Consider the following 16,906-nt stretch of genomic DNA (forward strand, 5'->3'; position numbering starts at 1 on the left):
TAAAAAAAAGAGATTCTAACTTTAATAATGTCAAAATCTACATTGTTATATTGTATGTACGTTTAAAATGTCAATAACATTTGACAAATTTCACATCACAATTAACCCTTAAATCAACAATAAGTCACGTGATTATACAATATTCGAGGCTTTTTTGCTAATAAAAAAAAACATAGTCTGTTGATATTTAAGTCACATGCTCAAACTTTTGTTCATGTACATCTGGTATGGCTTATTAGAGGCTAAGCCATACCATATTTTTATAAATATTAATAAATTATGTAAATTTGTTTTTATTATTTAATTTAACTAATTAATGGATTTGAAATATTTTGAAATTTTATTTTTTTGAAATACGCGGAGTTAAAAAAATGAAACGTAAAAAAAATGTAATTTAATATTTACCTAAAAATGAATAAAAAAAAAATAATTATTTACCTTAACAGTTAATTAATATGTTTTTGATTGGTATGATTGTCTATTTTTAGTAATATATACATACGCCTACGGGTTCGTTTTTTTTTTTAAGGGTATTTTTTTTTTTTTTTCAATTTAAGGTACATTGGACCATTAAAAAACTTCAAAAAAAAAAGGTTCAAATGAAAAAATTATATTTAATTTAAAAAAAAAACAATCCTTTTAAAAGATAAAGTAGAAATTATATATTTATTTATTTTCATTCTTACTTAAATAAACCTTTTTTTTTTATAAAAAAAACAAATAACTTTAATATTAGGTTGACCTATTAGATTTGCATTTATCTCTTGGACTGCCAAGAACATAGTATATTAACGGAGATTGTTTTTTACATGTACAATAATTTGCAAATAACTTATGGGCAACCCCCTTCTTCACAACCACAGATAGTTGCTGGTGCAACATCGGGAAGTGAAGGTGGAGGTCCTAATATACCTAACGGTAAGATTAACAAAAAATATAGAATATTAATTATTCTTTTATTACTTTTATTACGTTCTATACGTTCTATCTGAACAATGTCACGTACTAATATATATATTTTTTTACTAATTCGATAGTTCGCCTTTCATTCATTACCGCGCCGGATCAAACAACATTTGAGAAATTATATGTACAAGGTTGTGTAGGTGGGAAGTATTTAACAGGTAAAAAAAAAGGAATTTAATATAAATTATTTTTTTTTTTTGGATAAAGAGCCCATGATCTGTTTGATTTATTTATTATGTATCATTTAGGTGAAGGCGCAAAAGAAATCCTTGTAAAATCAAAATTAAGTGCCGAAACACTTGCTCAAATATGGTTTGTTTATTATTTGATCTATTTTTCTATTTTTATTTTTTTTTTAGAAAAAAAAATTTCTTATTTGTTAATTTATCTTTTTTTACTTTACTTTATTTTATTATTATAATTGTTGTTTAGGAAATTATCTAACCTTACAAAGAATAATTATCTTACTTTTCCAGAATTTGCTCTTGCTATGTATTTAACTAATTTAAAACTCAAAAAACAAGATTTACCTAATACAATACCTGATAATATTCGTAATGAAGTAATGGGTGTTATTGAACAAATTAGAGTTATTGAGCAAGAACTTCAAAAGCTACATCAAAAACAACAGTTGCAACAACAAGCACCACAAATTCAAAGGACCATAAGTCCTTCTCATAATCAAATGATGTCACATCCACAACAGCAACAATATACAGGGATGCAAGTGGGCCCTAATATAGTTCAATATTCTTCAAATCCATCAGGTATTCAAAATAGTTCCATGATTTCCGGTATGATGCCTAGTATGATGCCTTTTACGCAACGTATGTTGCCACAACAAAATCCTCCACAACAGTATAGTACAACTGGAATAGTAGGAAATGCAGAAATTCCTTGGGCTGTAACACCCGAAGAAAAAATACAATATAGAGAAATATTTAGACAATGGGATTCACAAGGATTTGGATATTTAACAGGTAAATTACATTATTAAAAGAAATATTTTTATTTATCACCACTTAACGAAAAATTTTTTGTTTTAATAGGTGAAAAGGCTAAAGAAATTCTGTCGCAATCTGGACTACCTCAAAGTGATTTAATGCAAATCTGGTGAGCATATGATGAAATTTTTTTTTTCGCACCTTCCCAAAAAAAATAATGTGTATATTTATTAATAACTAAAAGTATTTTATATTATAAGGGAATTGTCTGATCCTAATAATAACGGAAAATTAAACCAGGATGAGTTTGCTGTTGCTATGCATTTGATTTATAGAAAATTAAATGGATATGATGTACCTACTACACTTCCTCCTGAGCTTGTTCCTCCTTCTTCAAGAGAATTATCAGAAAGTGTAAATATGATTAAGAATATGCTCAAATCTGATTCAATCCATAATTCAAGTATTGGATTAGGTACACACACTTCAGGTGCTAATTATGCGAAATCAAGAAGTTTTAATGCTACACCTACAATTAACAGAAATGATGCAACGGGATACAAACATACGGATGATGAAAATGTATACGTTTCATCTTCAAGGTATCGAGTTCCTTCTGTACCCCGTAGCCAGAATACTTCATCTTATTCTTCTTTGTCAAAATCATCATCAATATCATCCGTATCTGAAAATATTGGTGAAGATAGGTCTTCAAAAATTTCAGAATTAAAAAAGCAAATTCATGAAAAACAAATTATGTTGGAAGCTTATTCATATACTGCTGATACGGCACCAATCTCATATAATAGTTCTTATTCAAGTGATGATGTCTACGAATTGAAAAATAAGATTAAAAATATTCAGAGAGAGATTAATGAAAAAGAACGTTCAAATCCTGAATGGCTTAATAGAGAATTTACTCGAAATTCTGAAGAATTAGGTTCTTTACTTGAGCAACACAAAAATTTAGATGATGAATTGAATAATATGCTTGTAACTATCGTTCCTGAATTAATTAGTAAGATTCGTGAAACGAGTAATAAAATTCCTGATTCTAAATTAGAACTTTTTAAATTAAGAGAAGGTAGTGGCGGAGGATCTGATTTGAACATTATTGGTACTGGTCCTGGAGGGGAAATCACGGAATCTGATAGAATTAAAGCGAAAGCACAAGCTATGATTCAAGCTCGTATGGCTGCGATTACTGGTAAATCAGTAAATTTTGGTGGTGGTGGTAGTAGTAGTAGTATAAATCCTAGATTACTTGAAGAAGAAACTGATAGAATTAATTCTGAAAAAGCCGAACGAGAATTCAAAGTAGCAGAAATTGAAAGAAGTATCTCAAAATTACAAGATTCTGTGATAAAAGCTTCAAGGGAAAGGGAAGAAATTGAAGATAAATATCGTAAGATTGAACGTAATAAAAGAGATCGGGAAAGTGAAATGCGAAAATGGGAGGATGGTATTGGTGTAGATGATGATGTTAGCAGGTTTATTCAAGATCTTAAAAGGGATAGTTCATCATCATCTCGTTATGATTATAATAGTGATACTTATTCTTCATCCCGTGATGTTTCATATAATAGAAGATCTTCCACTTCATCTACATCTAGTTCGGTTTATACTTCTGTAAGTAATACAACTAATACACCACCTAGTTCATTATCTAAGTCTAAATCACCTGAAGAACGTGAAGCTTTTATTAAAGCGGAAGCTGAACGTAGGATGCAAGAAAAATTGAAAGCTTTGGGTGTTAAGAAGACAAGTTATTCGAAATCAAGCCCATCATCAGATCCTGATTCGCCTACTATATCAGACCGTTTAGCGCGTGAAAAAGCTGAGGCGGCTGAAAGAAAAGCTCGTGCAGAACGTGAAGCAGAGGAACGTGAACGTATAAGGACCGAAAGGCTTTTAGCTGAGAAACAAAAGAAAGCAGAGCAAGACGCTGAAAAATTACGTAAAATGGAAGAATTTGAGAAAAAAGAAGAAGAAAGAAGAAATCAATGGTTAGCGGAAGCAAAAGAACTTGAAAAAGCTAAAGACAGAAAGGCTCGTGAAAAAGAAGCAGCTATGCGTGAAAAAGAATTAGAATTAGAACGTAAAAGGGTTGAAGCAGCTGAGAAAGAGAAGAAACTTGAAGAAGAAAGGTCGGCACGTATTAAGAGAGAAGAAGAGGAACGTGCTGCAGAAGAAGAACGTAGAAGGATAGAACAAGAAGCATTAGTAGAAAATGCTAAAGCGGCCAGAGAAAAAGCAAAAAAAATGGAGGAAGAGGCTAAACAACGTGAAGAAACTGCTAAACGTGAAGCAGAGAGAATAAAGACTAAAAGGGAAGATTCCACGTTTTCAGTTAAATCTTTTGATAGTGGCTCACAAACACCAACATTCGTAGATTCTTCTAGCAATAATCCATTTTTGAACTTAAGCTCTCAAGAACGAAAGGTGGTGGATGCCAATGAGAATGATACTATAGAGAGTACTAATCCGTTCTTTAAGTTCACTTCTGGCGCTGCTGCTCAATCTAACGTACAATCATCACAAAATGATAAACAAGATGATGATGATGATTGGAATGTTGTTAATAATGAAGAAAGTAGTGATGATGAATTTCCTCCAGGGAATACTAAGCAACTTGCATCTAAATTATTTGGTTCTGGTTATTCATTCGAACCTCCAAATTTTGAATCAGTTAAAACTACTCCACCCCAATCAAATTCTACCCCACCTCCTTCAAAAGTACCTACGTCTAATGTAACTGCAAAATCAAATTCTATCCCAATACCGCCACCGCTTCCCTCTAATTCAAACTCTATTCCAGTACCGCCACCACTTCCTAATTCGAATGATGTCCCAATACCACCACCACTTCCTAATTCTAATGATATCCCAATACCACCACCACTTCCTAATTCTAATGATGTCCCAATACCACCGCCGCTTCCTAATTCTAATGATGTCCCAATACCACCGCCGCTTCCTTCTAATTCAAGTGTGCCACCTGCGCCACCATTACCTACTACTTCGACTGTTCCACCGCCACCACCGCAACCGCAACAGCCATTATCTTCCGGCAACAAATCGCAATCATTACCACTACCTTCTGGTTCACGAAACGCTTTATTAAGCCAAATTCAACAAGGAGCAAAATTAAAGCCTACGAAGACCAATGATCGTTCTTCACCCTTAGTTGGAGGTAATTATCAATGTCGTTAATTATATCAACATAATACATACATTCGGTATTAATATTAATTTTTTTTTTTCCTACTACCATTACATTAGGTAAAACTAATGATTCTAATTCTTCTACACAAAATTCTTCCGGTGGTGTATCTCAACCAGCTGCTGGTATGGGTGGATTATCTGGACTTGGTGCCTTGTTCGCGGGTGGAGTTCCTAAATTAAAGAATCGTGGAGGAGTTGAAACTGGGAGTTCTCCCACTGAGAATGTTGCCTCTAAATCCTCCCCTCCTACCCGTCAAAAAACCATGGGAAGAAGAGTATCTACGGATTGGTTTGGTAATTTATCATCGGATCAACTTGCAGGTGAAGAAACTCCAAAACCACAATCTATTAAAACCGAAACTCCTGTAAACGAAGGAAATAACATTTTGGGGCAGAGTGTTACATCTCCTACTTCAATATCGACGGATAATGATATTGACTATTCACAAGAATTTCGTGTCAAATCTTTATTTAATTATCCTGGAACTGGTGGAGCCGATGATCTTAAATTTGATGCCGGAATTGTTTTCGTGGCTCATCCATCTAAGAATCCAAATAATGCAGAATGGTGGCATGGTTCAATTGAAGAAACCGGTTCAAAAGGATGGTTTCCAAAGAATTTTGTTGAAATTTATAAAGAAGGTAATTATTTGATTTTTTTTTTTTCATTTATATCGTAACATCATCTTCATTAATTGTTAAATTAATTTAAACCAAAATAATAGAAAAAGAGATTTGCAAAGCCAAAGCATTATACGATTATAAAGCTCAAAACTCTACGGAACTTGATATTAAATCCGGTAACATTGTTTCCATTCTCGACAAATCTTTGAATGATTGGTGGAAAGCAGAGTTTGAAGGCTCTAAAGGATATGTACCTGCGAATTATGTCGAAGAAATTACTAGTAGTAGCGGTTAGTGTTTGACTTTAATGTAAATTATGTTCAATTTTTTTTTATTAAGTAGTGGAATGTATGTGTTTTTATTACTTCCCATTACATATTTAATTATAAATTTCAAGAAAAAAATTTTTAGAGGCTTTATGCGATATATATATGTTAAATAAAATCCAATGTAATACTATAATTTATTTTATTTTGTCGTGCCTTGATAAATAATGAAAATATTCTTTTACGTTTTTTATTTTCTTTATTATCATTTTTCTTAATTTATTTCGCATATGACGGCTTACAACATAGTCCTTAACAAAACGAGTACAGATGAATCAAATGAGTCAGATGGAAGTGAAGATAAAACGGATGAAGATAATTCCAGTCAGGATGAATCCAGTAAAGATGGATCCATTTCTAAATATCATAATATCACAGAGATTGACAATAATACTACGCAAGAAAATCTTATTGAATCTTCATCTAAAAAAATTACAAAGATTTTACCAATTGATATTCCAAAAGTCAATATTCAAGGTGTAAATTCACCGACTACAAGTTCATTTAAAAGACCAACACTTAAGGTTAATATTAATACATTAACCCCTGGTAAATTAACTAGAAAACCGAGTCTTGAAGTTGCTAGAAGTCCGAGTCCTACAAGATTATTTGGAGCAAGTCCAATTATGTCTATTCCTTGGATGCAATTGGGTGATCCTCATAAAGATCACGATAATACACATCTGGGAGTATCTCCGCCTAATCATTCACAAATTGCTTCGAGACCGGAGAGTCCTGTGTCACCCGGACAAGTATGCAAAACATTCTTCATTGTATTTTTGTGAAAATATTAATTATATCCTAAAATACGACTTTACTTATTATATATTTAAATTTTTTTTTAAGGGACCTTCTGTTGTATCATGGACAAGTATTATGGATCCTGAAACGATTAAAGGTATAACAAAAGAAGATCGTAAAAGACAAGAAGCTATTTTTGAATTAATATCAACTGAGCAAAGTTATCTTCGAGATCTTCAAATGATCATTGAAGTATTTTATGGACCTTTACAAAATATTTTAATTGAAGACGAATTAAAAATAATATTCTCAAATATTGAGGATATATTACTCTGTAATACGGCTATATTAAGTGATTTAGAGCAAAGACAAAAAGATGATAAGTTATTCGTTAAAAACGTTGGAGATATACTTTTAAAGCATTCAGATGATTTAGTGTGTTATGAAATATATTGTGGTAAACAATTAAATGCAAGTAAATTTTTACAAAATAAACGTAATGTAAATAAAACATTTTCGGAATTTCTTAAGGTAAAATTTTTTTTTTTTTTTTTACGAATATAACAATAATATTATGATTATGTAATCATCAATGACTATTGTTTGTTACTAAATATGGTTAATTAATATATTATAGAAAGCCCAACAGGATCCACAATGCGGATCATTAGATTTATCAAGCTTTTTATTAAAACCTATGCAGAGAATAACAAGATATCCCTTACTTATACGACAGGTATCAAAATTTGTATGTTTTCCTTTCATTACGAATTTTTCCATTAAATTGATTTTTTTTTTGTCCTTTATTTTTTAGATATTACATTATACGAATAAAAATGATTCAGATCAAGAGGATTTGATGAAAGCTTTACATAAAGCTGAAACTATTTTGGAGTCTACCAATGAGGCAGCACGTGAACAAGAAAATAAACTTAAATTAACAGAAATCTCAAAATTAGTGGATCTTGAAGATCTAGAAGAGGTGAGAATAATTATTATCTTATATTCTTTTTTTTAATAAATTGATAACTAATTAAATTTATTTATTTTTATAAAGAAATTGGATTTAACGAGTACAACTCGATCCGTTGGAAAAAGACAATTTATTCTTGAAGGAGCACTTAAAAAAGCAAAGAGTGGTAGAAATTTATATGGTTATTTATTTAATGATTTATTATTACTTACGCAACATAATAAAAAATCAGTTGCAAAAGGATATCAATATGCATTATATAAACCGGTAAGATCATATAAATTTTAATTATTATTATTATTCTTATCCTTATTCTATATATAATTATTATTAATTTATGAATTTTTCTTTTTTTTTTGTTATAGCCAATACTATTGAATGAAATAGTTGTAAAAAGAGGTCAAGGTTCGTATTTTTATGGAAATTCCATTCTTTCTACTTGATATTCTTTTTAATAATCTTTGGATTTTATGGATTTTGTAGATGAAACATTTCAGATTCTTCATATCGGGGATGTTATCAATCTGAAAGCAATTAGTATTTCTGCAAAACAGCAGTGGGTCAATCAACTAGAAACTGCAAATGGATATTGTCTAGAAGTTGAAAATCAAAAACGAAAAAAAGGCACGTATTAAATATTGATATTTGTAATTTAACATAAATTATTTATTAATTATTATTTTGATCTTAATATATAACAGAAAATTTGACACCAATTAACAGTATTGGTACTTTAAAAGTAACAGTATATGAAGCTGTAATACCAATTGATGCAAATGGTTAGTTTTTAAGTGTTTTGATTTTTGTATTCTTATTAATTGTAAAATTTAATTTTCGTAAAACTTTTATTTTCTATGATAAAGAAAAAAATAGCGTGAATACATATTGTCAAGTACAATTAAATAGACAAATCTTCAAAACAAAAAACGTAAAAGCTGATATATTTCCTCATTGGAATCAGGTATTTAATAAAATTTTATAAAAGAATGTTTACAAAATTATTAAAATTTATTATATAAATAATTTAATTTTTTAAAAAAAAAAAAAATTTATATTTCTGTAGTATTTAATGTTTTCTGTTACAACTTTGGAAGATACGTTAAAATTATCAGTATATCAATATGATAAGTATTCAGAAGATGGTAAGTAATTAAAATTAAATTATTATTATTTAATTTATAATTGAATGTTATTATATTCAACTTTATGAATTTATTATTATTATTATTATTATTATTATTTTATTTTTAATATAGAATACTTGGGTAAAGCTGAAATAAAATTACATTTTCTTGAGCATTATGCAGGAAATGAAACCGATAAAATTAAATTACAATTACAAGAAGTTGAACCGGGAAGACCATTCGGATCTATATCTGTATATTTAAATTATAAACCATTTTAATATTTAATTAATTAATTCATTTATTTAAATTAATTTATTATTATTATAAAATATATCATCATTATTATTTATTATTATTGCATAATTCTTTTCATTTTTGTTTTTTGTTGTTATTTATTTATTATGTTATTATTATAAATAGTTAATTATTGTAATTGTAGTTAGTAAAAATTTTTTTTTTATTTTATAGTTTAATTTAACTATTCATAAATCTGATTAATTAATTTTTATAATAAATAATCATTGTCTCTACATAATCATGCTTTTATATGATACTAGAATTTCTAATTTTTTATGGAAAGAGTATTGGGAAAATAGTCAGGTGATAATATGCTGAAACAACTTGTGCCAAACTGTTAATCGGGCGCGTGTCCAATGAACACGTGATTTACATACAAAAAAACGATAAATACGTCTCTTTTATTCCTTAACCAGTGAGCTCTTTACCGTGAAATAGATTGATGAACTGATGATCGAATATGTAAATAAGCAAAAGTCACTTTCAATTGCATTTCATTTTGATCCTAAATTAAAATTGTTAGATCATATATATCTTCAAGTTCTAATTTCTTCGAGGATTGAGTCAATTAGTACAGATGTTCATAAGTAAAGCAAGTTAGATTAAATTAGCTTAAGAATCAATATATATAAAGAAATTCAACCAGAATAAATTTATTATAGTATTGTGATCGATTTCTTTAATCATAAGCCATAACTCGAATAGAAAAACAATTACACAAGTTGGCATAATAATATCTTGCATCTGTCATAATGAGCCTATTATAATTAGTTCATTCCATCCAAATGGCGGCTTCAATGTGATAAAGAATTTTATACAAGTTATCTTCCAGGTCTTATGAGCAATACATGTGAATCTTGCGCTCATCTAACTCAAAAAAATAAATAAACGAAAATGATCTTTATTTTATTTAAATATTAAATTAACATTTACACAAGTTTGAATATAAGCTGGATTTCATATTCTGTTTTTACCACGATATCGGATTTTATTTATATAATATCCAAAGATTATTCGAGGAAATAAAGTCAAACTGATCGGAATTTACATAAGATGGTGCACTTTTTTGAATGGGATGTTGGAAATAGAATGCATTTTATTATGGTAAATGAGTAATTTTATTAATATTTTTCTTATAATAAATATAAATATATAAAAATATAGAAGGAACAAGTCAAGTAAGCTATAATTTAAGGTACTAATATAAAAAATTCAATCAATTAAATCGTTTAAAACTTATTTTAATTGCAAAATTTTGCTAAATTTATATTATGTTGTAGTCTCAATTCGTGAAACCACTTATTGATCTTTTCATTCATTCCTAGTTCTTAAATTTTTTTGAGACGATTAAAGATATCAGTTTCCTGTAATTTTTACATTGGTATATCAGGTACAAAGGTGATTAATTCTGATCATTTATATGAATCTTGTAAAATTAATGTGCATGATTTTTACCGAACTTGGAATTGTCAATGAATTTAGCAAATACTTGTATAAAGGTAAGAAAATACTTAAATTATTATTCAATTATTAATTATTACCACATTTAAATTAGAATAATTTATTTTAGAAAGAAAAGTTATTTTGTTTCAAACCTTATAAACTTAAATAATAAACTTTGTCAATTTCAAGAAAGTGATATAAGCAGGTAAAGTTTATTCATTATAATACTTAAATTATCTTAAAATACATATTATGTAACCATAATTTTAAAATCAAAGCTTATCGGGGCTGGTAATGTCTTTATGCTAAAGAATACCAATTATGAGTTTTTGATGTTAAAAAAATATTATCTAAAAATTACTTTATATACTTTATATCTAACGGCGTAACTACGTAAGTTAATTATTTAAAATCTTTAATATTATTTTAATTATAGGATTATCATGAAGAGCATATGCTAAAATATGAAGATGGGTCAATGCTTGGGGGATTAGGTTGGATCGAACATCAGCTTCCAATATGTGCGCAGGAACTTCAACTTTCAATTAAAGTAAACTCTATTGATATGGTATATTTGCCATTTACTTATTATTTAAATTAATTTTCTTTCAGAATAAAATAAAGTTATAACGTTTACTCTCAAATTTATTATAGCAAATAGATTAAGTTCGATATAGACGTCCTAACGCAAACACATTAACTCACATTCCCAACATGAATTTAATGAGTTATTGGTTACCAGATTATCACAAAATTTGTTTCAGTAACTTTCAAAGACAAGATCACTGTTAAAAATTTACTATCTAACCTTGGGAGAATAAACAAATTTGTATGGTAAAGAATATTTCATAAAAATGTTACTTTATAGTAAGAGACAAAATATAATGTAAAACATTTATTTGAGAGTTAATAAGTGTTTAACCACTATACCTTCAACTTGATATCAATATCAATAACTTACATAACTTCAATAATTTATAACGTGTTTGCGGCACGGCAATTAAGTTTAAATTTTAAACAATTTGTTTATATTGAAAATAATTTACATAATAAATACAAATAATAAATGCAAAATAAAAAAAAATAATATCAAATAAATTTAATCTTGATCAATTATAGTTTATAATGAATAATCCTTGCCTCTATTCTATGCTTGATTCAAACAATCATGCTCCTACTCAATATTAGAAATTCAACCTTCTCATGGGAAAAAAATATTAGGTAAATTCTTAAAACAGGTGAAATAGATGTTAAAACAACTGGACAACTGGTGCGTCCTAATGATCACGTGATTTTACAATTATTAAACAAAGTATGAAAAGTTGAAAACACACATGTCAATTATTAAAAAATATATTGTTTTTTTAATGAAATCCCTTGCAATACATTTATTTTCAATTTTATAGCGTGATTTCAGTGCTTTAGTTTGGTATGGAATCACTCAAATAGTAATTTTTATTAAAAAAAACTTCAATATTCATAATTAATAATACTACTTTTATATGAATTACTGTTATTTTTTTTACTTTACAGCATATTTTTAAACGAAACAAGCCTCTGGAAGTTAATTTACACTTATTTGTAACTATTTCATTAAAAATAATGCCTAATTATTTGCTATTAAAATTGATTTTATTGTATTAAAGTGTAAAAGCACTAATTTTTAAATGTTACTATTTAAAAGTAATAAAATAATTCATGCATCTAACATTGCAATTTTAACAATCTATTTTAAGTCTATTTTATACGGTTTAAGTATTTTTTTTTCATTGATTTGCTTAACTAACTGCACATAGGTTTTTTGATACCTAAACCAAATAGATAATTGTTTTACGAAACACGTGATATTTTGGTGCGCTGTCAGCATAATAAAATTTACTATTGGAATATTTTTTATATTTGTCTATTAAACTATTTAATGAATTTTCTAATTTTCCGTTAAGATTGATATAATTCCCAACCTTACCGTAATAACTCTGGAATTTTTTCACTATTTTCTTTCAAAATTCTGCAAAAGTATCCCAAACAATTACATCTTTCATTGTAATAGAAAGCTTTTTTCAATAATAATAAAAAAGTATTTAAGTTTCGACAATAATAAGTATTTACTCTTGGATACATTTCCATAAGATAAAATTTCTTTCTTTAATATTTTTCGAAGTATTGTATTATTCTTTAAGTTATTGAGTATTCTTTAAATTTTTAATATTTTTTATAATTTTTTGAATCCTAATTAAATGCGAAGTTATTGAATTTTAAAACCTGGGAATTTTTCTAGTAAAAAACAAAGAAAATTCCCGAATTTGATATCATATTAATAATATTAATTGATCATAAAAAAATCTTTATCAATAAAATTTTATATAAGACTATACATAGTTTTGTTGAGTTAGTTGACAGCGCACCCCAACGTGACATATATAAAAAAACTCAAATTTCATCTTACGTTCCGTGCTTTATTAAGAAGAGAAACTTAATTATATTGTTTATATACCTTACATTACGCACTTAGCCAATCTACGTTACGCATTACGACTTTATAAGATAAATCAATAATTGTACTCAGAAAATAGTATATTTATTGATATTTGTTTGTTATCCCACGTTATGATAAATTTGGTTGGTTAATTTTATTTATCACATGTGTTTGGTGTCATACATTCCCATCTACCATTTAAGCCTTTAAGGTGGTTCACGAAAAAATCAAATAAGCCAAAAGTGATATGCCAAACTAACTTTGTCACCTAAGTAAACTTGCTATTTTTATTATTGATTTTGGGGATAAGGTACTTAGTAAAATTTTACTAATAATTTGAATCTACTGCGCATAGAAATAATTATAAATTCGAAGAATTGAATTTTTTTGATTTTTTGGGCTTATAGGAAAGTACCTTTTATATTTTAAGAAAATCTTTGAAAATTTGTCAAAAAAATACTTAATTGGTATATGTACTGTACACATACAGTAAAATGAATAAATAATTATATTAATTATATTTTAATATTTATGACTTACCTATATACGCAGCCCAGATTCCAAAATGATAAATGACGTTTATTATAGCGATAATGCCGATCTTATCCCGAATTGCCAATTAAGCAATTTTGTGATTTTTGCTGCGCCACAATGAGCGACACACGTTACCGGATGTACAAAGTTTGTTTTTCATACATGCAGTGCGCACAATGCATTTTGTATACCTAAATAACTAATAAAAGCGTTTAATAAAAAAAACTCCATTTTCTTTTCAGTTAGGGAGAATGGCTTACAGTAATGATAAAGGTAAAAAGCATGTAGCATAAATACTACTTAATACAAACTAGAATTATTCTAAAATTTTTAAACAAATTGCAATAAGTTTCAAGTACTAGCATTAAGAAATATGAAGGTAATTTTAATATACTAAACAAGTTGAAATTAAAATTTTGTTTTAAAAATGCTATCTATTATTTATACCTTACACATAATTTAAACTAATTATATTATACAAATGTTATATTAAATAATTTAGCTCGTAAGTTAATAGGTTACCTCAATAATTGAATTTAATGAAATTACTTATTTTCGGTATATTCCATATAACTAAATAATAATTCATTTAATGATTAATAATACTATAGTCTGTAAGTTATCAGTTATTTCATTACTTTATTTATTTTACATAATATTAAAATAATTAAAATCATCTCTGTTTAAATAACTTATTTATAATTAATTATATTTACAGATGGTAAGTTACAATGCTTATAAAAATTATATTTGTTTGTTTTTGATGTTTTGTATAACTCAACTAATTATATTCTTTATTCAAATAACTAGATTGTAAGTGATGTATTTAATTTACAGTAAATACTTTATTATATTTATATTTAACTAATTAATAATTAATAATACTGCAGGGTGTAAGTTATGTGCTATCTATATTTCTACTATTTATATAATTTAAGCTAACTAAACTAGATTATTTTGTAATTTCTTTAGTTAGTAAGTTATAAGTTATTTATTTAATTCTATTATTACATATTTATATAACCATATATATAACATTTAAACTAACTAAATTCTTTATTTAAAAAAATTTTTGTAATTTATTTTAGATTGTAAGTTATAATTTATATAATATTTACATATAATTTAAACGCTAAATTATTTATTTAAAAAATTATTTTGTAATTTTTTTTTTAGATGGTAAATTATAAGTTATTCATTTAACTCTATTATTAGTATATATTTATATAATATTGACAAACTAAATTCTTTATTTAAAAAATTATTAAATAATATAGAAAGTAAGTTATTTATTTAATTCTATTACATATTTATATAAGGGTGAATTTATTCCTCACCCCGGGTGAGATTTAATATTCTTCACCCCTAAAAATTTTTTTATTTTTTGTTATGTATTTATATGCGTTTTATAATATATTATATATATAAAAAAAAATAAAGTTATATTTATTGTATGCCAAATATATACATATCGTTGATCAATCTTTATTGTTTGATTTCGCCAAATAAACGTAACAATTGAATTGTATCGCACTACTACTAAACAAAATACAAAATAATCTTCGCTATAAACATGTGATTATGTAAAGTTCATTATTGTTTTGAACAAGTATTACGATAATGACCGTTTTCTCCACATAAACCACACTTACGACCTTTATCACCAGAAATTGCTTGTTCACTCCCATTTTTGACTTTATTTGAACCTGATTTTTCAAAAGATGATTTTAACCGCTTCGTTGCGGGTCTACCCTTTGGTTGATGCTTTAACGAATCCATTATTTGATTAGAATCAACCAATACTCCCCTTGTATTATGAAAAACTCGATTATCATTTGCAATCATTTTTCTTCTTGCTAAATCTTCTTGTTGTCTAATTGATTCCGCTTGAATTAATTGAGCTTCCCTTCTTTTGTTATATTCTCTTATAAACTGAATTAGTTCTTCATCATCATCTTGAATCGCAAATTGAATTGCCTTTTTGGCTTCACCCATTAAAGTACCAAATTTCAATTGTTTTTGTGATATTTGCCTGGAATAGCTCTCTGAAAGATCATTTACAGTATATTTTCGCGTAAATTCTAAAGTGATTTGTGTATTATTTTGATCATTTTGGCAACTATTCATTATTATTTCGCTAGAAGAGATATCACTTGAAGTGATATATTCATCTTTATACCAACGCTTGGGAATCAATACCAAATGAAAATATGCTTTAGGAGTTTCAACAAACACTTTAAAAAAATGTCTGCATATAATACCATGCGTTATAAGCATGAAACAAGTGCATAAATATTCTCCGGTATTAAGCAAAATCACATGTTGATAACACTTCGGAAAATTATACCGAGAGACCTTCCAAATTTCTAAAATATCGTCTGAGTTAACCATTGAAATCAAGGATTTTAAGTCAAGTTCCCGATCCTCATCAGCTTCAATAGGTGTTTCAATAGAATCATCTACTTCTTTATCAAAAAAAGGTTCAAATGAATCGTCATCTGATGCTGAAATTTCGGAAAATGGTACTTGATGTGTACGATAACATACAGATTGGCACATCTGCTTATAATGTGCATCATGAATTGGTTGAGTGAGATACTTTTTCATGGTAATATCAATGTTTTTAAAAAACGTTTGAATAACAAAGGGTTGTGTATACTGTAATGTTGAGGATTTCCAAATTGAATAACGATTGTTAATCAACTCAAATTCTAGCCAATTTTCAATTGATTCTTGAACTTGTGAAAGAAAAAAACTTGACTGTACAGCCTTCTGTATCAACGCATTTTCTGATTCTACGCGTTGTGTGGATTGTGTTCCCGCTGTGAAATGCCTTGATGTAAAACACTTTACCCACGTATGTTTTCTATTTAGTAGCATTGTAGTTATATATTTTTTCCCTGCTTCATATTTTTCAACTATACCTGCAGACCGGCGTTCAAATACACTTTCACAATGAGAACGTTGGATTGCCCTAAAATCTTTGAGAAACTCTTGATAAAGAGGTGATCCTAAGCATGAACGAAGATTTTTTGGAAGATTTTGGTAAAGATGGTATAAACATTGCATATGATGAGTTTCTGGAAATACTGTAGAAATGGCTGCAATCATGGCAGGATCGGCATCAGTAACAAATGTCAATGGAGGAATTTCACATGCTTCAAGACAACATCGAAGCAACCATTCATAAGATTCTTGTTTTTCATCTTGTATGAAGGCTTGGGCTGCCA

At 27.7% G+C, this 16,906-nt stretch overlaps 2 protein-coding genes across 2 annotated transcripts; one reads left to right on the top strand and one right to left on the bottom strand.

Annotated features, from left to right (window-relative positions):
* Window positions 1-548: 548 nt before the first annotated feature.
* On the top strand, window positions 549-9,204 carry OCT59_006422 (uncharacterized protein; the record flags this gene model as incomplete). The annotated part of the gene is made up of 20 exons (XM_066141253.1): window positions 549-593; window positions 737-918; window positions 1,038-1,124; window positions 1,215-1,278; window positions 1,399-1,946; window positions 2,016-2,079; window positions 2,171-5,103; window positions 5,193-5,777; window positions 5,861-6,049; window positions 6,335-6,837; window positions 6,932-7,357; window positions 7,464-7,562; window positions 7,641-7,808; window positions 7,884-8,066; window positions 8,165-8,204; window positions 8,283-8,423; window positions 8,501-8,578; window positions 8,663-8,760; window positions 8,863-8,941; window positions 9,056-9,204. The coding sequence occupies exons 2-20, from the start codon at window positions 810-812 to the stop codon at window positions 9,202-9,204; spliced, it is 6,543 nt and encodes a 2,180-aa protein (XP_065998061.1). The 5' UTR covers window positions 549-593; window positions 737-809.
* Window positions 9,205-15,269: 6,065 nt separating this feature from the next.
* On the bottom strand, window positions 15,270-16,556 carry OCT59_006423 (uncharacterized protein; the record flags this gene model as incomplete). Its single annotated transcript, XM_066141254.1, has 2 exons — window positions 15,270-15,924; window positions 16,024-16,556. The coding sequence occupies 2 exons, from the start codon at window positions 16,554-16,556 to the stop codon at window positions 15,270-15,272; spliced, it is 1,188 nt and encodes a 395-aa protein (XP_065998062.1).
* Between the last annotated feature and the right edge of the window lie 350 nt (window positions 16,557-16,906).

The sequence above is a fragment of the Rhizophagus irregularis genome, chromosome 14 (assembly GCF_026210795.1).
Source record: "Rhizophagus irregularis chromosome 14, complete sequence".
Taxonomy (NCBI): Eukaryota; Fungi; Glomeromycota; class Glomeromycetes; order Glomerales; family Glomeraceae; genus Rhizophagus; species Rhizophagus irregularis.